Source organism: Lepisma saccharinum, chromosome 29 (genome assembly GCF_977018435.1).
Source record: "Lepisma saccharinum chromosome 29, izLepSacc3.1, whole genome shotgun sequence".
Taxonomy (NCBI): Eukaryota; Metazoa; Arthropoda; class Insecta; order Zygentoma; family Lepismatidae; genus Lepisma; species Lepisma saccharinum.
In genome coordinates, this window is record NC_139257.1 from 42,918,680 (window position 1) to 42,940,821 (window position 22,142).

Here is a 22,142-nt window from a genome sequence, read left to right on the forward strand (position 1 = left end):
TATAATAGAATAAAGCGAGAAGTTAACCGCACGTTTAGAAGTAAAAAAAGAGATTACTTGAAAAGCAAAATTAACGAAATTGAAACAAACAGCAAAAATAAAAATATCAGAGATTTATATAAAGGTGTAAATGAGTTTAGAAAGGGGTGGCAACCTAAAGTAAATTTGATAAAAGATAAAGACGGTGATTTTCTAGCTGACCCAAGCGATATTCTAAATAGATGGAAGAACTACTTTAATGACCTTTTAAATGTCCATGTAGGAGATAAATCAGAAGTAAATGAAGTCCACACAGCAGAACCTTTAGTTCCAGAACCTAACTTGACTGAAGTTAAAGATGCTATTAAAAGGCTAAAGAATAACAAAGCACCTGGCATTGATTTAATACCAGCTGAGTTAATTAAATATGGTGGAAATTCATTAATATGTCAAATTCATAAATTAATTTGTTTAATATGGAATAAAGAAGAAATCCCTCAACAGTGGAAAGAATCCATAATTGTTCCTGTGTTTAAAAAAGGTGATAAAATGAACTGCAATAATTACCGTGGAATTTCTCTACTCTCAACAACATATAAAATATTATCTAACATTCTTTTAACAAGACTAACCCCATATGCTAATGAAATTATAGGTGATTATCAATGTGGATTTAAACGTAACAGATCAACTACAGATCAAATTTTTCACATCAGACAGACACTTGAAAAAAAGTGGGAATATAATCAAAATGTCCATCAGCTATTCGTTGATTTCAAAAAAGCATATGATTCGGTCAAAAGAGATAAATTATATAATATATTAGTAGAGTTTGGAATACCTAAGAAGCTTGTTAGTATGATAAAAGTATGCACCAGTGAAACAGAAAGTAAAATTCGTGTGGGTATTAATATGTCTGACAAATTTACAATTCATGATGGGTTAAAACAAGGAGATGCATTATCTCCATTGCTCTTTAATTTTGCCTTAGAATATGCTGTTAGGAAGGTAAACGAAACTAAAGAAGGACTAAAATTAAATGGTGTGACTCAGTTGTTAGCATATGCAGATGATGTAGACTTACTGGGGGATGATGTGAATACAATTAAGAATAATGCTAAAATATTTTTCAAAACTGCTAAAGAGATAGGTTTGGAAGTTAACAAAGAGAAAACTAAATATATGCTTACAGGCCGAAACCAAGTGTTAGGTAATTATCAAAATCTAATTATTGATAACAACTCGTTTGAAACAGTTTCCAAATTCAAATACTTAGGAGTAATATTAACAAATGAAAATTATATTAAAGAGGAAATAAAAAGCAGGCTTAATTCAGGAAATGCATGTTACTTCTCTCTTCATAAACTTTTGTCTTCTCGTTTAATATCTAAGAAACTAAAAGTTAAAATATACAAAACAGTAATTTTGCCTGTAGTATTATATGGGTGTGAAACTTGGTCCCTTACATTGAAAGAGGAACATAAATTGAGAGTATTTGAAAATAAGATCCTTAGGAAAATATTTGGACCTAAAAGGGATGAGGAGACAGGTGAGTGGAGAAGGTTACATAATTTAGAACTACATAATTTGTATTCATGTCCAGACATTATTAGAATAATTAAATCAAGAAGACTTAGGTGGGCAGGCCATGTGGCACGAATGGGAGAGGAAAGAGGAGTTTACAGGATTCTTGTTGGGAAACCTGATGGTAAGAGACCAGTAGGAAGGCCAAGACGAAGATGGAGGGACAACGTCGAGATGGACCTAAGGGAAATCGGTAGGGATGGAAAAGAGTATATAGATCTTGCACAAGATAGGGACAGATGGAAGGCCTGTGTTGCTGCAGCCATGAACCTTCGGGTTTAAGAAGGCTAGAGAGTTAGTTAGTTAGTTATCATAATTTTTGAAATCAAAACAAACTGAACATTATTTTGAAAAGTATTTGCACTTGTAAAAATGTCATGACAATATGTAAGACTTTTTGTTTAACTTAAAACATATATTGAAAGAAACAACAGTTGTAATAACACTAAAGCAAAGACTATATTTGCTTATGAATATGTCAAAGCAAGAATTTTACGTTACGCATCTCCACCACGTAACGAACTGTAGGTTCGTGGAATCTTACCAAGAACGTTAACCATTGAGGTGGGTATTGTAGCTACCACCTCCACAATAAATGGATGGGTGATGTAACTTATTCATCATTCATCCTCAATGATGAGAGCACTCGTCATTGACATGACAAGTCAAACGCTTGGCAGTGCGAAAGGCACAACTAAAACTAAACAGCTTAACAATTAGAAAAAACAATGGTCACTCATTGGGTTTTATGAACCTTTGAACCTGAACCATGGCCTGGGGGATATAGAGGTGAGACAGACTGAGAGGGGACTGACTTTTGATTTGGATTGAGGAGAGAGAGGAGCTTAGAGAAAGGAGTTGAGGGAAAGTGAGGCGAGGCCTGGTCAACCTGCAACGAAGCCTAGAGAGGTCTTAGTTTATTTTATTCTTCGAAATTATCATCACACTTCAGATAGACAGGTAATTATCCTAACCCAGCCATGATTCAGGTTCAAAGGTTCATAAAACCCAATGAGTGACCATTGTTTTTTTCTAATTGTTAAGCTGTTTATTTTAGTTGTGCCTTTCACACTGCCAAGCGTTTGACTTGTCATGTCAATGACGAGTGCTCTCATCATTGAGGATGAATGATGAATAAGTTACATCACCCATTGATTTATTGTGGAGGTTAACCTCAATGGTTAACATTCTTGCTAAGATCTCAGGAACCTACAGTTCGTTACGAATTTACATTTTGTTGACTTTTCTGTTATTTTTCGTAAGGATTGAGAAATTGTAAACCAGTTTGTTGAAAGGTTTTAAATGCTTTTTGAGATTTTGTAGGGACGGACAGATAATTTTTTTGGTTATGCCAATAGAGTACTGTTGTACAATTTACAAGTGCCAATAACCGATTTCTACAGATTTTATACAAAATTAGAAATTCATGGTAAGGCAAGGTTCCCTGTGCATGTAGCACCGTGCCATGGAGGCACATTATGGGGATGTGGGTGTAGGGCCCCACACATTCTTGATGTTGGCCATTTTGGAGGTGAGGTGATCAGCATGAAGCTCTGGCCACCTTCACTCCCCCAGGTATCCATTGATTTGATGAGGCTGGGTGAGCTACAGAGCCTCTTTTTGCGGGGACAAGGCCGGAAAAGTTCCAACCTTAGATCACCCATCCCGGGAATCGAACCCCGGTTTCCCACGTGGCAGTCAGATGCCTTATCGACTAGACCATCGCGCCTCATGAAATTCATGGTGGATGCTGTAAACACAGTTTTATTATAACACACGTGAAGTTTGGTGTATACATGATAATAATTATTACTGTTCTTCCTGAGCATGAAACACTTCATCTGTGTTTAGCACAACATTCTATGTATGAAAGTGTGTTGGACTAAAGTGCATTTTCTAGTTTTGCTTTAAAGCTTGTCTGCATTACCTTTCACATGTTTTATTACTAGGGAACGGAACTTTATGTGCTAAAAAACTCAGAAATATTTTGTTTTATGTGTCATAAATGTTGAAAATATGTGATAAAAAAGAAAATATGTGACAAAAATAAAAACTATTTGGTAACAGAAACAAAATATTACATGCATTTTAAACACCTGAAATCAGTTTCTAAATGCTTACCTCTTAGTGAGCTATTTCTTGGAAGAGTTGCAGTGGATCACAATAGTTTTTTTTTCCAAATTCTCCATTGTAAATCTGTGACGATTATCTCTAAAAAGCATCTTATATTGTGAGAAAGATCGCTCCATGTCTCAAGAAACAATTCTTGCATATTTGAAGCACGAAATGTCATTAACGCTGAAGTTCTCCAAAGCTTCCTCTTCCTCTACTCCACCTTCCAAAACACGTGCAATTTGGCACAAAGTTTGAAAACCTTGGTTTTTCACAAATATTTCTGTACATTTAGACATTTAGCACTAGTGCGTTAGATGCAGTTGGGGTAATATTGTTCTCCAATAGGATCGTAGGTGATGCGCCAGAGGTCTGCTAACGAGCATGTTCAAATACAAAACAAACCCTAGCACTCTCGATATGAAAGAGGTGCAGAGAATAAACATTTTTCCTTAGAGGATTTCGAGGTAGCTGAAGTCAATGAGCGATATTATGTATTTAAAATGAAAATTCGCAAAATATGTATTTACATACGGAAAACTGGAAAATATGTGTTTTATGTAAAATAAAATTTGCTGTGTTGACATATAAGGCTATGATCAGAATTTTGGCAAAAACGAGGGTATCTATCTTATCACAGAAAAAAAATATTTATTTACCTAAATTACTGTTCCTTAGTTATTACCTTTCACGTGTTTTATTACCTTTCATGTGTTTTATTACCTTTCACTTGTTTTATTACCTTTCAGGTGTTTTATTACTTTTCACTTGTTTTATTACCTTTCATGTGTTTTATTACCTTTCACTTGTTTTATTACCTTTTACGTGTTTTATTACCTTTCACGTGTTTTATTACCTTTCACTTGTTTTATTACCTTTCATGTGTTTTATTACCTTTCACGTGTTTTATTACCTTTCACTTCTTTTATTACCTTTCACTTGTTTTATTACCTTTCATGTGTTTTATTACCTTTCACTTGTTTTATTACCTTTCACCTGTTTTATTACCTTTCATGTGTGTTATTACCTTTCAGGTGTTTTATTACCTTTCACTTGTTTTATTACCTTTCACGTGTTTTATTACCTTTCACCTGTTTTATTACCTTTCACATGTTTTATTACCTTTCACGTGTTTTATTACCTTTCACGTGTTTTATTACCTTTCACTTGTTTTATTACCTTTCACCTGTTTTATTACCTTTCACGTGTTTTATTACCTTTCATTGAGATTTACGTAAGAGTGCTGATTTCTTTGAAGGTGATGCAGAAATTGAATTGTAAGACAAATGCAGCTGGTTGGGTTCCTAGCAGTTTCAATAGAACGGCTCAGGCCTTTAGCCAACCTGGCAAGGGCATGCCACCAATCATTAGTGGAGGAATCAAGCTCGGAACACAAACACCAAACCCCACAAATCCAAATAAGTCTGGGAAATCGCAGCAGAGGTATGTATGAGTGCTATGTAACCTTTTTTTAATTTTTTTTTAAAAGCAATATACATCAGAAAATGTAAAGTAAAATACATCTGGTTATGACAGATCATAAGTTGTTGAGTTGTAATTAAGTGTTGTACAAAAATTAATTCTGCACGAACTCAATCACGATGTATAAATGATAACTTTTTCGCATGTGTAGAAAAGCTAAATTGACAATTATGTTGTATAAAAGAGATAAATGTAAAGGATAGAGTATTCTGTGTGAACTTGGGGTGGAGGGCATTTTGTAAGTTGTTTGATGCATGTCAAGTCAAACTCCTTGTTTTGTGAAGAAATACCAGCATGTTTTAAGGCCGCGGTGGCTCAGTCGGTAATGCATCTGACTACCATGCTGAAGGTCCCGGGTTCGATCCCCAACCAGTTCAAATCCAGGAACTTTTCTAACGTTGGAAGCGGCTCCGGCGCCCACCCAGTGTCGAATAACATGGGTACCTGGGGGAAACTCTGGGGGGTAAAGGTGGTCAGGAGCATGATGCTGATCACATCACCCCCACTCACGACCGGATCAAGAAAGTGTGGGGCGTTACCCCCACACCCCCTATATGCCTTCATGACGTGGTGCTAAGCACAGGGGAGCACTTTACTTTTTTTTATACTAGCATGTTTTGCATGTTGAACTAATAAAAGCATGAAATCACTGACGCTAAACTTTCTTTTATAAACTTCAATGAATTTTTGTAATATGATAAAAGCTTGAAAGGTAAAAATCCGAGTCAGGAATTTGATCCCAACTTTTCTCGAGCTCAAGCAGTGTAACGGGAATAGAAGGTGGTGCATTTGTTTCCTGTATTAGTTTACAAGTGGATTGTGGCAGACTCCACTGGAATTAATAAAGCTTATTTATAATCAGTTTCATAGATAAAGTAAGATTTTGTTTTGAATATCAGTATACACCATAGTGTTCATTCTCTGAATCATGAACATTGATCTGGAGGTCAGAAAAAGGACAAAAATTGCATGATACTTTACATTACATTTTCCATGCCCTTATCATGATAATATATGTAACGTTAAGAAAATTACTTAAAGCTTGCCAACTTTAAAATCTTAGGTATCATCATCATCCTTTGCTGTTTCCTGCCTCTGGCTGGGTCGGCATTGTTTCTATCTTTTCTCAATTTTTTTATGTTTTTGGCTGTCTGCTAATCAGGTCTGTCACAGGCTATGCTTGGGTGCTGCCACCTGTGGATTCCCAGCTACACCCTTGTTTTCTGTCAGGGTTCCAACTCCCGTAGCCTTTCTGGGTCCCTCCAGGCCCACAAGGCAGTGGGGGCAAACACTTGTGGTGGTGTTTATTCGCCATAACACTAGGCTGTCGATGGGTATTTGTGTTATTTGATGAGTATGTCCATGCCACTGGACACCCTCCACACCCTGATAGCCTTGCCACCTCGGTCCGGGACTGATTTGGGTTTCCCCTTATTCACAGCTTTTCCTCATATCTGAGGGAGGTTTCACTATCCGCCACCACTGACCCGTTAAGTTGCTGAGGATCGCACTGGAAAATCTCATGTTCATGGTTCGGCATGTAAAAAGACATATATTGCCATTGCCTTATCATTTAAATTCACAGTTAATTTGATTGAAGCTGTGTTTCTATTATATTATTTTTATCGATACTATGTATTTAAAGTCATGCCTTATTTACTCTCATATGGATTTCATATTTGTACAAATTGTGTAATTAATCTTAGTGTGTATCTGACCTGAATACTCTGTTGTGATTGTACTATATTGTGTTTGTATTTTGTTCTGTCACTTTGTGTAACATACCTACTGCGATTTTTATCATTTTTATCTATCTTTTTTTTACCTTTTGCTTTGTATTTTTGTAATTTTTAAAATGTATATTTAATCTTTATTATAAATGTTTTTAATATGATCCTTTGTAATTGGAACTATTGGTTCTTTTAAGGATCTTTTGCTAAATAAATTTTTGTTAGTAAATAAATAATATAATAACCCATAGCTCTACAGCCCGTGAGGGCCTTGGCTTACCTACCGACTGCTGGTCTCCCTCCCACACTGTTCCTCCGTCACCTGTTGTAGCGTGGAGATCTTAGACCAGTATTGGAGTGTCGGGGGATCAGCCCGACGAGCCCCCAGCCGTTGCAGGTCTTCTCGATCGGGTTACGCTCACTCACTCGGAGCTTCCCAATTTCCTCACGATGGTGGGTTGCCACCGGCCCTATACGTAGGCCGAATAAATTCCGACCAGAGCCGGATTCGAACCTACGCCGTCCCGCAGCGAACGATCTCAAGACGAGTGAACGCCTTAACCCGCTCGACTACGGAGGAGGACTTTTTTGTTAGTATTAAAGTTAATTTGTTAAAATTTTTAACACACTAATTCAAATTCAAATTTTCTTTATTAACTCTTTCGCTGCGGAATTCTCTGGCACACAATATCCCTTGGCTGCGTAATTAAAATTGAAAATATATTTTTTTATAAAAAAATAGTTTTCACAATTACATTGCATTATATATGAGAGAGAACTTACAAAAGTCATTCCTTGCACTTGAAACCATTCTGTAGTCCCTGGTGGTATGATATTTTGAAAAATTTTGAAATTTTAAAAAAAAATATTTTTTTTTAGAAATAATAATTTTACAAAATTACATTGCAAAATATGGTATGGAGAACTTGCAAAAGTCATTCCTTGCACTGGCAAACCATTCTGTAGTCCCTGGTGGTAAGATATTTTGAAACATTTTGAAATTCCCGCACCTAGATCAGTGCTGTTTTGCACTCTGCTCCATGATGTTATGGACGGTGGTACAAAATCTTCATCAGACACTACACAATCACTGTCACCACTTGAAGTCTCATAAAAACTGTAGCTATTATCGTCACAACTTAATTCACCTTCTGATTCTGAGTCGGCAAATAACAGTTGAGTAACATCATTATCATACAAGTGTTGACGACTTGACGAAGCCATGTTGTTTACATTCGAACATGCATTTGAAACTGACATGTCAGAGCACTCAATGCTCGTATGTCAAAGAATTCTAAATGGAGGCGTAATTAGCGACATCATAAGGATAAAAACAAAACTACAAGTTCAGATAGTTCAAAATACTATCAACAGATGTCAGAAGGCTACTAAAAGCGATGTACTTCGGAAATGCAACACCCGCAGCAAGTGGAAGTATGAACTCGCAATAATGCGACTTCCGTGGAACAAGGCACCTGGCGTGCTGTGCATAAAAGCGACGACCGCAGCGAAAGAGTTAAAGGGCGAGGTTCAGCCTGTGGCTCTTCTCCCACCTAACCCTGATTGACATTTACCTGGTGTACATAAACAAAATCATAAAAAAGAGAAGAAAATACAATAAAAAATAAAAAGGAAAAAAATGGTTACAAGGAAAGGACAAAGACGAGATTTAGGAAAATCAAGACAACACATTCACGCGCACACGCACACCAACCAATACCATTCCAAGGGCTTAGTATCGATAATTACAATCAAACTGATACTTCCCAATACTGGTACTAGGTATCAGCTAATACCGATACATTGCCATAGGTATCAGCTTGCCCCTAGTGCTATACTATTCAATAACTTCTCTCTGAGAATGATTTGCTTTTATTTCTTTGTAGTATGGGAGGCAAGAGGGAGGACAGTAGCGATGACACCTGGTATTCAATCTTTCCTGTGGAGAACGAAGAATTAGTGTACGGATCATGGGAAGATGAAATCATCTGGGATGCAGAAAATATGGACCAGATTCCAAAACCAAAGATTCTCACGTTGGACCCCAATGACGAGAACATCATTCTTGGAATCCCGGATGACGTAGACCCAGCAACCCAACGCACTGACGAGCAGCCAGTCAAGGTGAAAATTCCACATCCGCACGTCAAGAAATCCAAAATCTTGCTCGGGAAGGCTGGAGTAATTAATGTCGTGGAGGAGGAATCTCCACCTCCCCCACCAAAGTCTCCAGACAAAGATCCGTTCAACATATCTAACGACAAATACTACATGCCTAAATCTTCAGATTCCTCTCTCCGTATGAATGTCGGTGGGAATCTCATACAGCATTCGACGCCTGTGGTCGAGTTGCGAGCACCTTTCGTTCCGACGCACATGGGTCCAATTAAGTTGAGGAATTTCCATCGGCCTCCAATGAAGAGATATTCTCACGGAAGTCTGGCACATCCGGGCCCTCATCCTGTGATGCCTCTTCTCAAGCACATCAAGAAGAAAGCAAAGGTGAGTTAATGTGTCAGTTAGCTCGTAACATGGAACTAGGTAAACAACATGTAACGTAACAATTGTACCCCACACAGTGGTCATTGTCATACATAATGTGTAGAGAGGCATGCAAATTTCATTTTTGACGAAAACACGAAATGTGAAATAGCACATTGTAATGTTAATTTTTCATGTTTCTGAAAGGTGTGAGGTGCATTTTCTTACCCGGTTTGTCACGAAATAATGCGAAAGGAACTGCAAAATAGACTCTAAAATGCAAGATTTAGAGTTTGTTTACTGACACGACACTTTCTGAAGTCAGTTATGCAATTCCCAAAAAATTGATTAATTCTGCTGTAAATACTTGAGAAGCAAAAATGGACCCCTTTATACAGGAATAAACTTAATATTCCAGTAACAACATAAATGTGCTATTAGAAGGGATATGTTTATTTTGTGTAATAGGTGTAGTTTTTTTTATTAAATTTGGGATTATATTTACATTTTTAAAACCAAAATGTCATTTTATATACTGCTTTTTCACCGCTATAACCGCGAAATTTTATTTCATGTACTGCTTTTGAACCCGAAATTTACTCGGTTTTTGTTGCTTGCCACTAGTTTCAGAGTATCCAATAAGAGTTTTTGAAATATATCATGATAGCAATGATCATTAGAATTTTATTATATATATATTTAGCCAGAGTAGGCACTCATTACTCCACCACAGAAAGGAGTTTGCTAAGGCCAGAAGCAAGAAACCTGTGTGAATTCTTTTTAGCTTAAGTGGTGGACTTATCTTCTCTACTGAAGTACATTCATGTATATCTTCCCTTTAAGCACAAACAGCCTATTGAGGGCCAAGGCATCTTTAAGAAAGATGGGTAGGTTAGGTTTTTGTGCAATAAATATCAACTCTTTTGTTTGATCTGGGTATTGATTGAATAACAGCCAGATGTCGGCCACATCCGGCACTGTCCTCTGACATGACCAATGTTGCCAGTACTCATAATTTCGAAAAAGAAAAAACCCAGAAAGAAACAACTTTTTTGTATGAATGTGCCATAATTAACTCCATAAAATCATTTGTAATGAATTTATTGTTCTTTTATCAGTTCGATAAATTCCCACACAGATCATCGATACACATCGGTAGAGGCACATATTTTTGGTAAATAAAAAATCAAAATTTCGGTAGAAAAAAACAGTCAATTTCGGGTTCAGAAGCGGTAAATGAAATGAAATTTCGCTATTATAGCGGTGAAAAAGTGCCATATAAAATGAAATTTTGGTTTTAAAAAATTGAATATAATCCAAAATTTGATGTAAAAACTGCACTATTACACAAAATATACATATCCCTTCTAATAGCACATTAAATCATTAAGTTTATTCCTGTATAAAGGAGTCCATTTTAGCTTCTCAAATATTTACAGCAGAATTAATCAATTTTCCGTGAATTGCATAACTCACAGGATACTTCAGACTTCAGAAAGTGTCGCGTCAGTATATAAACGGTAAATTTTGTGTTTAAGAGTCTATTTCGTATTTTGCAGTTCATTTCGCATCATTTCGTGACAAAACAGGGTAGAAAAATGCACCTCATACCTTTCAGAAACATGAAAAATTAACATTAGGATGTGTTATTTCATATTTCGTGTTTTCGTTAAAAACGAAATATGCATGCCTCTACACATCAGAAATTATTGCAATCGACTCAACAGCTGCCTTTATCCATGTTTTTCTTTTACTTCATACAATAACTATTTTACACCTTAGTAACTTTTTCTGCGTACTGAACGTTCATGTTGAGCATGTTTAAAAAATGTTCACTTAGACAAAGTTAATGCCCAGCGTAAGTTTCATTTCTGTATCACTTTTTGTACAAAAGTTACATACATTCAAAATCCCAGTTCCGTGACTTTTCAGACACCCTGTATTAGAAAACTTTATAATGCTGATTCAGTTCATAGTTTCCTCGATTTATATGTTTGAAATAAAAAAGAAATCAAGATTTATTCTTTGAACTTATTTTAAATAAAATATGGTCCATATGGTACATAGAGGTAATTTTCTTTCTTGCATTCTAGCAAAGAGAACAAGAAAGAGCTGCTTCCGGTGGAGGAGATGTTTTCTTCATGAGAACTCCTGATGATTTAACTGGACGAGACGGAGACCTTGTACTTGTGGAATTCTGTGAGGAGCATCCACCATTAATAAACCAGGTTAGTGTTTCATTTATGAAAATCATTATACATTGAAACCATTATTTAATATTACTAGTTTGTTATCTATGAACATTTTCCCCACACAACACACATTTCAGTTCAAACAAAATGGAAAGTTTCTTTTCCTCCAGTATAATATTTTTAAGCGGGGGACAAGTTTTTCAGATGAAAATGCCTTTATTCAGCCTTCCCAAAGTAAAAAAGTCTGGTAATTTTGCAAAAAATTTCACCTATTTATTGCCCTGCTTCTCTAAAGAAGTGTGTAGTTTTTATTAATTTAGTTTGAGCAATGTTGAATAAACAAATGCTGTATACTTTAGGAAAGGCAGTGTGGTTTAAGGGGGACCCTGGTTTAACATTCTTTCATTATAAATTTTCCTGCTTGGGTCCTCTGAAAACTATAAAATTGAAAGCATTTTAAAACACTACAAAATAGTGTGGAAATTTACTTCGCAATTGCCTGAAAACTTTATTGTCAGTGAACTTGTCTTGCCAGAGTGTCACCTCCAATTGCTGTGTCTAGTAACTAGAGGATACACAAGTAAAGCTGGACGAAAAATCTGTTGACATATTTGCAAAGTATAGAATATAGAGATTCACTTTATTGAATTTCTTGTTGAGAACAAGTAACTAACTTACGAACTCTCTAGCCACCTTAAACCTGAAGGTTCATGGCTGCAGCAACACAGGCCTTCCATCTGTCCCTATCCTGAGCAAGATCTATATACTTTTTTCCATCCCTACCAATTTCCTTTAGGTCCATCTCAACGTTGTCCCTCCATCTTCGTCTTGGCCTTCCTACAGGTCTCTTACCATCAGGTTTCCCAACAAGAATCCTGTAAACTCTTTTTTCCTCTCCCATTCGTGCCACATGGCCTGACTACCTAAGTCTTCTTGATTAAATTATTCTAATAATATCTGGACATGAATACAAATTAAGTAACCTTCTCCACGCACCTGTCTCCTCGTCGCTTTTAGGTCCAAATATTTTCCTAAGGATCTTATTTTCAAATACTCTCAATTTATGTTCCTCTTTCAATGTAAGGGACAAAGTTTCGTCCATATAATAATACAGGTAAAATTACTGTTTTGTATATTTTAACTTTTAGTTTCTTAGATATTAAACGAGAAGCCAAAAGTTTATGAAGAGAAAAGTAACATGCATTTCCTGAATTAAGTTTGCTTTTTATTTCCTCTTTAATATCATTTTTATTTTTTAGTATTACTCCTAAGTACTTGAATTTGGAAACTTGTTCAAACGAGTTGTTATCAATAATTAGATTTTGATTATTACCTAACACTTGGTTTCGGCCTGTAAGCATATATTTAGTTTTCTCTTTGCTAACTTCCAAACTTATCTCTTTAGCTGCTTTGAAAAATATTTTAGCATTAGTCTTAATTGTATTTATATCATCCCCAAATAAGTCTATATCATCTGCATATGCTAACAACTGAGTCACACTGTTTAATTTTAGTCCTTCGTTAGTTTCTTTTACCTTCCTTACAGCATATTCTAAGGCAAAATTAAAGAGCGATGGAGATAATGCATCTCCTTGTTTTAACCCATCATGAATTGTAAATTTGTCAGACACATTAATACCCACACGAATTTTACTTTCTGCTTCACTGGTGCATACTTTTATCACATTAACAAGCTTCTTAGGTATTCCAAACTCTACTAATATATTATATAATTTATCTCTTTTGACCGAATCATATGCTTTTTTTTAAATCAATGAATAGCTGATGGACATTTTGATTATATTCCCACTTTTTCTCAAGTGTCTGTCTGATGAGAAAAATTTGATCTGTTACGTTTAAATCCACATTGATAATCACCTATAATTTCATTAGCATATGGGGTTAGTCTCTTTAAAAGAATGTTAGATAATATATATGTTGTTGAGGGTAGAGAAATTCCATGGTAATTATTGCAGTTCAATTTATCACATTTTTTAAACACAGGAACAGCTGTAGATTTTTTCCAGTGTTGAGGGATTTCTTCTTTATTCCATATTAAACAAATTAATTGATGAATTTGACATATTAATGAATTTCCACCATATTTAATTAACTCAGCTGGTATTAAATCAGTGCCAGTTGCTTTGTTATTCTTTAGCCTTTTAATAGCATCTTTAACTTCAGTCAAGTTAGGTTCTGGAACTAAAGTTTCTGCTGTGTGTACTTCATTTACTTCTGATTTATCTCCTACATGAACATTTAAAAGGTCAATAAAGTAGCTCTTCCATCTATTTAAAATATCGCTTGGATCGGTCAAAAAATCACCGTTTTTATCTTTTATCAAGTTTACTTAAGTTGTCACCCCTTTCTAAATTCATTTACACCTTTATATAAATCTCTGATATTTTTATTTTTGCTGTTTGTTTCAATTTCGTTAATTTTACTTTTCAAGTAATCTCTTGTTGAGAACAAGTAGGCTTAAGTAATTTCACTTTACTTTTCATACACACTTCTACAATTCTATGTTCTTCAAGGTTCGCATAACCACTTTTTATAGATGCAGATAATCTAACACAGTTATTTTTAGTGGTTTTTATTTTATTTTATCTGCTACGTTTGTTCGACATTCATTCCTTAGAAGTGTAGAGTAACTAACCATGTGAGGTTGTGTTATTGTATGTATATCTTAGTACAAACTAAAGGTTAAAAGATTAAAAATCAGTAACTTACGTGTGTGAGCATGAGATTTATCAAACTACGTTTCGAAGGTTATACTACCTCCTTCTTCAGGTTGAAACGATGGTTTCAGACACCTGACATGGTGCCTCGTCGAGAAAGTGATGGTTGAGGATTTAGGTTAAAATGGTATAGGAAGGACACTTTCTAAAAAAAGTGAGAGCACTTCGGAGCATTGAAAAACACTTCACATCTTATAAGAAAGGGAGGGGAGATAGGCGCAATAACCCTGAAGAACAAAAGGGAGTGTACAGGATAGTATGTGAATGCGGAAAGGAATATGTGGGACAGACCGGGAGCAGTATGCAAATTAGGTGGGGCGAGCATGATAAAGATGTAAAGGAGGGTATACCCAAGACAGGATTATCTGAACACGTATTGGTTAACTGGCATAAGATCGCCAAAAGAGAAGTCATTAGGAAGATTAACAATAAATTGGACAGGAATGTATATGAGGCAGCCTATATATTCACGGATAATAGGAATAAACTCAATAGGGATGATGGGAATTTGGAAGATGGCTGGATAAACTTTTTTAAAAAATGGGATAAAGCCGCCGGGAGTAGAGACGAGATGGGCTTCCATGTTACCCCTGAGGTTAGGAAAGCCGCCGAGGTGGAAGTTGAATTCACCTTGGATTGGTGACTCACGAGCCCCAGTTGAGGAAAGACTGGGGGGGGGGGGGGGGGGGAGGAGTTTTCCTTCTCCAGGTATGAGCTGACACCGTGCATTCGCCTACGCCGAACAATGATCGGCAGTTCGCCGTCATCAGCTTTGAACGTTCTTTTGTTTTTATAGAGTATTGCGCGGTTTTAGTATGTGTGTTTTACATTCTTTTTTTAGAAAGTGTCCTTCCTATACCATTTTAACCTAAATCCTCAACCATCACTTTCTCGACGAGGCACCATGTCAGGTGTCTGAAAACATGGTTTCAACCTGAAGAAGGAGGTAGTGTAACCTTCAAAACGTAGTTTGATAAATCTCATGCTCACACACGTAAGTTACTGATTTTTAATCTTTTAACCTTTAGTTTGTATTTAATTGTGAGCAATCAGCACATTATCAGTACGTAACAGTTGGGCTGAAAAGTTCGTAGGCTAACATAGTAAAAAATATTTTTTTGACAAAATTCGATTTTATTATTCAATATAGTTGCCTTCGAGGGTGATACAACGATTATAGTGGTCATACAATTTTTCGATGCCGTTTTTATAGTACGATTTCTCTTTAGCCTCAAAATAGGCCTCAGTTTCGGCGATTACCTGTTCATCAGTGCTAAATTTCTTTCCAGTGAGCATTCTTTTAAGGTCTGCAAACAGGAAAAAGTCACTGTGGCCAGATCTGGAGAATATGGTGGATGGGAAAGCAATTCGTAGTCTAATTCATATAATTTTGCCATCGTTTTCATTGATTTGTGACACGGTGCATTGTCTTGATGAAACAGCACTTTTTTCTTCTTCAAATGGGGCCGTTTTTTTCGTGATTTCATCCTTTAAACGCTCCAACAACGCTATGTAATAATCTCAGCTATCTCGATCAACTTCACTTTACGATCATTTAAAATTATTTTGTGGACTTTTTTGATGTTTTCGTCGGTAACAGCCTCTTTGGGGCGTCTACTGCGTGCATCGTCTTCGATGCTCATTTCGCCTCGTTTAAATTTAGCAAACCACTTCTCAACGGTTGATTTTCCTGGTGCAGAGTCCGAATAATGTTTATCAAGCCAAGCCTTGGGTTCAACGGTAATTTTTTTCGCCAAAAAGCAATGCTTTATTAACACACGAAATTCTTTTTTATCCATTTTTTCACAATAACAAAAGCTGCTTCACTCACAATGCTATATCTCACGAACTAATTATCCGGCAGCTGTGAAATTTATACACGTATCTTTTGAAGGTTAGTACTAAGTAAAAATCACATGGATTTAATTCTAGTAACGCCATCTATGAGTCAGCCTACGAACTTTTCAGCCCAACTGTTATATCTTAGTGTAGCTTGAAAAAGTTATGGAAAACCAGGACAAAACGTCGCAGATAAAATAAAATAAAAATCACTATAAATAACTGTGTTAGATTATTTGCACACTTCTACAATATTACCATGCTGTTCTCTTTAGTTTTAATGTCTTAAGGAATATTTTCTCCAAGGTTGGCATGTGCTCCAAAGTAAAGAACTACTACAAGAGGAAGGCAGGGAAAGATCAGGGCCCTCAGGAGTATAAGTACGGAGAAGTGGCTTACGCTCACACGTCTCCTTTTCTGGGAACGTTGCCACCTGGCCAGTCTCTACAGGCAATTGAGAACAATATGTACAGGGCTCCAATTTATGAGCACAATATGCCTGAAACTGACTTCTTGGTGATCCGAACACGGTAAGTTTTCATTGTAATTTATGGGGGGGATCTTATTTTTCATGTAATTTGTTGACGGTAAGGGTGGTTTTAAGGGTAAGATAAAGGTTCCCTGTGCATATGACAGTTTTGTTGGTGATGTGATGTGATCAGCTCCGGTATAACGGTACTAGACCATGTACCCTTATAAATAATATGCAAATAACTTAAACACTCTTATTTGAGCAAATATTTATTGTTCGGAAGAAATCAAATCTAAATTTTAAAACTTTCAAAAATTGTATGAATCGGAGTACCCTTCTGAACTTCAAGTGTTTTAATATAGTTAAGATTGACAAAATAATTTTCGTTGCAATTGATCAGCAATGCACTTACGGTAGGATTGCTATAAGCATAAAAACAGCAATAAGTTGTGATTTACTAGGTTTTTTGTGCTTATGTGGTTACGCACACATATTTCATATGATTTGAGATTAATTTTCTTGCAAAATTAAGTTGTTTTGAACTCAAAATTGGATTAAAATTCACAATTTACTGCAATAATGTAGTAATCCTGAGTAGGAAAAGTTGATAATTATTGCCAACTCTTATAGAGGGAAAAATTTATCTCACATGGCAAAATCCCTTTTTCCCACAAAAGATGACGAACTTTTGATTAACATTATAAACATGAAAGAAATAATAACACTCAATTGTATATCATATAATGCAATTTATTGTGCAAGCTATATTATACAAGGAAATTCAAGTCCTAAACATGTACAAAATAATATTGTCACATGTAAATTGTTTACGATTTGGTATTCTGTGAAATTGGTGATAAGTGAGAGAGTTGGAAACTCTTCATCTGGAAGATCAAAGATGGTGACTTTGTAGAATTGGATCAAATCTGTATGCATCTTGTTTAAAACAAGATATTTGTGTTTAACAATGTGTCACATTAAATCTGTAAGGTCCAAATTGGACAAATGATGACATGGTACCTGCATTAGTAAGTCGGGGAATACGGACAAATGATGACATGGTACCCGCATTAGTAAGTCGGGGAATACGGACAAATGATGACATGGTACCCGCATTAGTAAGTCGGGGAATACGGACAAATGATGACATGGTACCCGCATTAGTAAGTCGGGGAATACGGACAAATGATGACATGGTACCCACATTAGTAAGTCGGGGAATACGGACAAATGATGACATGGTACCCGCATTAGTAAGTCGGGGAATACGGACAAATGATGACATGGTACCTGCATTAGTAAGTCGGGGAATACGGACAAATGATGACATGGTACCTGCATTAGTAAGTCGGGGAATACGGACAAATGATGACATGGTACCCGCATTAGTAAGTCGGGGAATACGGACAAATGATGACATGGTACCCGCATTAGTAAGTTGGGGATACGGACAAATGATGACATGGTACCCGCATTACTAAGTCGGGGAATACGGACAAATGAAGACATGGTACCCGCATTAGTAAGTCGGGGAATACGGACAAATGATGACATGGTACCCGCATTAGTAAGTCGGGGAATACGGACAAATGAAGACATGGTACCCACATTAGTAAGTCGGGGAATACAGAATTGCAAAATTAAAAATAAATTTTGTCATGAGGACATAAAATGAATATTTATTGCGAGTGAAAAATAATACTCACATAAGTATGCTTTAATTGACAATTTATAATATGTTTTATTCCTTCAAATGATTGAAAGGAGTCATCTTTAAGATTTATTGCAACAAGTGAACAAAGAAGCAATTAAATTGTCATATTACTGAAAGTAATATTTCTTGAACTTGGATGGATGAAAGCATGATTTTAACATCGTGCAGTGAGATTTAGCCAACGTACTTGTTCTTTCTGGCATTGAAAATTGTATAATCCCTTTGATTAAATAATATGTATATATTAAACTGATTGTAAGGTCTTGACAACATCGCTTCGTGTGATATGCTAAACACGTAACTGTTCAATTATTATGTAACCTAGAACATAATACACTAGTGTCCAAAATTAAAGCAACAAACAGAAATCCTTTCCTCGTGTGTTTTTTTTTTTTTTATTTACCAAGTTTAACCTGTTGCTATTGTGATGTTTTTGTTGATAAATCCTGGCACATTAAGGTTAGTTTACGTTCTATCTTAAACCAGTTGTCTATGACATCATAAATATTACTATCACCTGATCGTATTATGTGGTCAAATGGACACACGGGAAAGAATTTCCGTTTGTTGCTTTAATTTTGGACATTAGTATATCGTTAATGTGATTAGTATATTGGTGCAGTATTATTCCAAACATAATAATATTTTCTTGTTCAAAAGAATGTTACGCCGTTTGACCGGATCTTAATAATTTTATACAGATCGTCTCAAAAACAAATTTTTAAAAGTGCAGATTAAATTTATAAAATGTAATTTTCGTATGAACAACATCTCAGAAAGGAGTGACATAGTGCTGCAGTTTTACCTAACTAGTTTTTGAAAGTAGCAAACGGATATGTTTTGCTTTATATTTGGGTTTGGTAAAGCTGTTTACCTCTGCGTTACTGAATGTTAAAGTAGTATTGACTTGACTCTGTTAATGTTTCTGCAGTCAGATCATATACATAAAGATTATACCTACTTAAGTTAATCTATCGATGCTAAGTGCGATATACATTAAGATCATGAGACTCAGTTACATTCACAAGTGAGTCAGTTACACCAGCTGCCTTTACCGTCAAGGGTTGCTCCATTGTTTTGAGACTGGGTGAGCCCCAGAGCAGTTTTATGTGGGCACAAGGCCGGAAAAATTGAAATTATACCCGTGGCTCTGGTTTTGAGGGAAGGAATTGTCAGTACCTTATTGGTTGAGACTAGGGCTAAACCGATACCTATGCCAGCATTGGTTGATTGATTCGGTTTATTTGACTGCTTTTCTGCCTCTTTTGGCTAATCACGAAGTTGATGAGTGATGATATGATGCTGTAGTACAAGGGTAAATCGAAAAGTCATTGCCCCAATTTTTTTTCAGCTGAAATAATAATCATGCAGGGAAATCAAAATATAGGGATTGTTCTATGTACCTTGCACTATTTTTCCACATCGTCACCACAGCGCCTCAGGCATTTGTCCCATCCCACCACTGCATTTTGTCCTGCAAAATGAAGGGACGATTCAGCAGAAAGTGTTGCCTTTTCTTTGCAACGTGGGTCGCAGGTTACGGTCCAAAAATGAACAGTAGTACTGCACATTGATGGTCTGTCCTTGAGGTACGGTATGCATTATTGAATTCATTTTTTGGTTCCGTGCGATTTACTCACTATCATATATAAGCATAAAATCGAAATTAGTTGATTTACTTATGTAAAGTGAGTATAAAGTTGTCATAGACGACGTTTCGGTGGCAACTGCCCCCTTCTTCAGGTCATGATGTCGGCTATTACGTGCATACGTAAAGCTTCGTCATTTAGAAAGGATCAAGGTATATGTATGAACAGGTTGAATGTTAGGATGACTAATGACTAATACATGATAAAACTGCTATAAAAACTGTTAAAACACGTAATGTTACTCTATCACAGCCCCATGTTGACAGGAACATGTATGTTCAATTACTATTAAAAATTGTTAAAACCAGTGAGGCTACCCTAACACTGATACACGTAGACAGGAACTGGTATGCTTTCAAATGCTCGAGGTTGCGAGCGAGTCACTTTTCCTCCTTCCCCTAACTCCCCCTCTCCTGCTGTTACATCATTTCAAACGAGAAGTCGCGTATGATACTTGCCTCCCGCTCAACGTCTGGGTTCACCTTGAAACCGATTTCTTTATATTCTTGATTATTCCATTTCATCAACATTCCTAACCAAATTTCGTGAATATTCCCTATTCAGCTTATTTTCTCTATCTTTACATATAAATGAGACCACATTAACATGCTTAATAATTTGTCTTCCTCGCATATAACTTCCCGAGTTATTATCTCATGTTCCTCTTCTAATACATGCTCCGATAATCCCGTGCGGGGGTTTCCATCTCTAATATCTTTATCGTGCTCTTTCCATCTGACCCCCATACTCCTGCCATGCATTATTGTAACACCATAACAGTTGTACATGGGAATCACCATTACTGTCACATTAGTGATGTTCTAATGTGGCCGCGGTTGCTCAGTCGGTAACGCGTCTGACTACCATGCTCAAGGTCCCGGGTACGATCCCCGGCCGGTTCGAATTCGGGAACTTTTCTAACGTTGGAAGCGGCCCCGGCGCCCACAGCGTCGAATGAAATGGGTACCTGGGGGGAACCCTGGGGGGTAAAGGTGGTCAGGGGCATGATGCTGATCACATCACCCCCACTCATGATCGGATCAAGAAAGTGTGGGGCATTACGCCCACACCCCCTATACGCCTTCATGGCGTGGTGCTAAGCACAGGGGAGCACTTTACCTTTACATTTTTTTTAGTGATGTTCTGACTACACGACTACACAACTTAGACTACCAAGGTCCAATGATACTCTATTCCTATTCACAGCACATGCTGGAAGGAAGAGTCTTTTTTTACTTGGAAATAGGTTAGGTATGAAAGTAATGTGTGATATAAATGAGAAGCACCAGTTACATTTCATGGCAGAAATACAGCAGTGTTGCCACTATTAAATCTCCAACCCACGTATTTATGCTAAGAATTGACAAAAGTGATAAAGAAAATGCTAGAAAAAACTTTTCAGTATTTTGGTATGACATAGTTGTCAGGTCATCTAACACGTCTGTCATGTCTGATTTTAACTACTGCAATGTTCAAGAATCAATATTGGTATTGGCAGAAATCAGTAACATTACCTGCATTAGAGCTGTTGCGGGTTTGAAGTAATATTGCCTCATCCTTTGATTAAATATATCAAAATTTGATTATATGCAATTAAAATTTCCTTAGGTTAATTATTTGAATCTGCACCTTTACATTTGAGATGTGTATTTGTAGGATTTAGAATGAAATGTATACTTTTTTTATATTTGCAGAAACCAGTATCATATTCGTGAACTTGATGCCCTTTTCGTAGCAGGCCAGTTATGCCCCCTGACCGAGGTTCCAGGACCAAATTCTAAACGTGCAAATAATTTCGTTCGGGATTTCCTCCAGGTGAATATCCAATTTGGCATTGAAATTATGTACAAGGGTTGTTCATGGTTGACCAAGACTTTTATTTCTAGACAGGAAATATACATACATAGAAGCACCAAACTATGTCAGTTTTTCAAAGTATACCCCTGAACATGCAGACACCGTTGCCATCGTTGTGGAAGTTCCTTGATGCCTTTGGTGTAGAAAGAAGTAGGTTGGTGTCGTAACCACTGCAGGACAGCGTTCTTGAGTTCCTCATCTGTCTGGAAGTGCGTCCTGCCCAAATGCTCTTTAAGAGCCCCAAACAAGTGGAAATCACTGGGGGCTAAATCTGGACTGTGTGGTAAAACCTCCCAGTGCAAGTTGGCCAGTG

General features: G+C 36.5%; 1 protein-coding gene across 2 annotated transcripts in view; it reads left to right on the top strand.

The window, feature by feature from the left end:
• The window catches only part of Taf1 (TATA-box binding protein associated factor 1), a 107,373-nt gene that overhangs the window by 24,593 nt on the left and 60,638 nt on the right, over window positions 1-22,142 (top strand). For both annotated transcript variants that reach the window (XM_083114837.1, XM_083114838.1), the window contains exons 8-12: window positions 4,934-5,118; window positions 8,774-9,389; window positions 11,462-11,596; window positions 16,444-16,667; window positions 21,667-21,787. In XM_083114837.1, coding sequence (XP_082970963.1) covers window positions 4,934-5,118; window positions 8,774-9,389; window positions 11,462-11,596; window positions 16,444-16,667; window positions 21,667-21,787 — 1,281 coding nt within the window. The remainder of the gene's footprint in view (window positions 1-4,933; window positions 5,119-8,773; window positions 9,390-11,461; window positions 11,597-16,443; window positions 16,668-21,666; window positions 21,788-22,142) is intronic.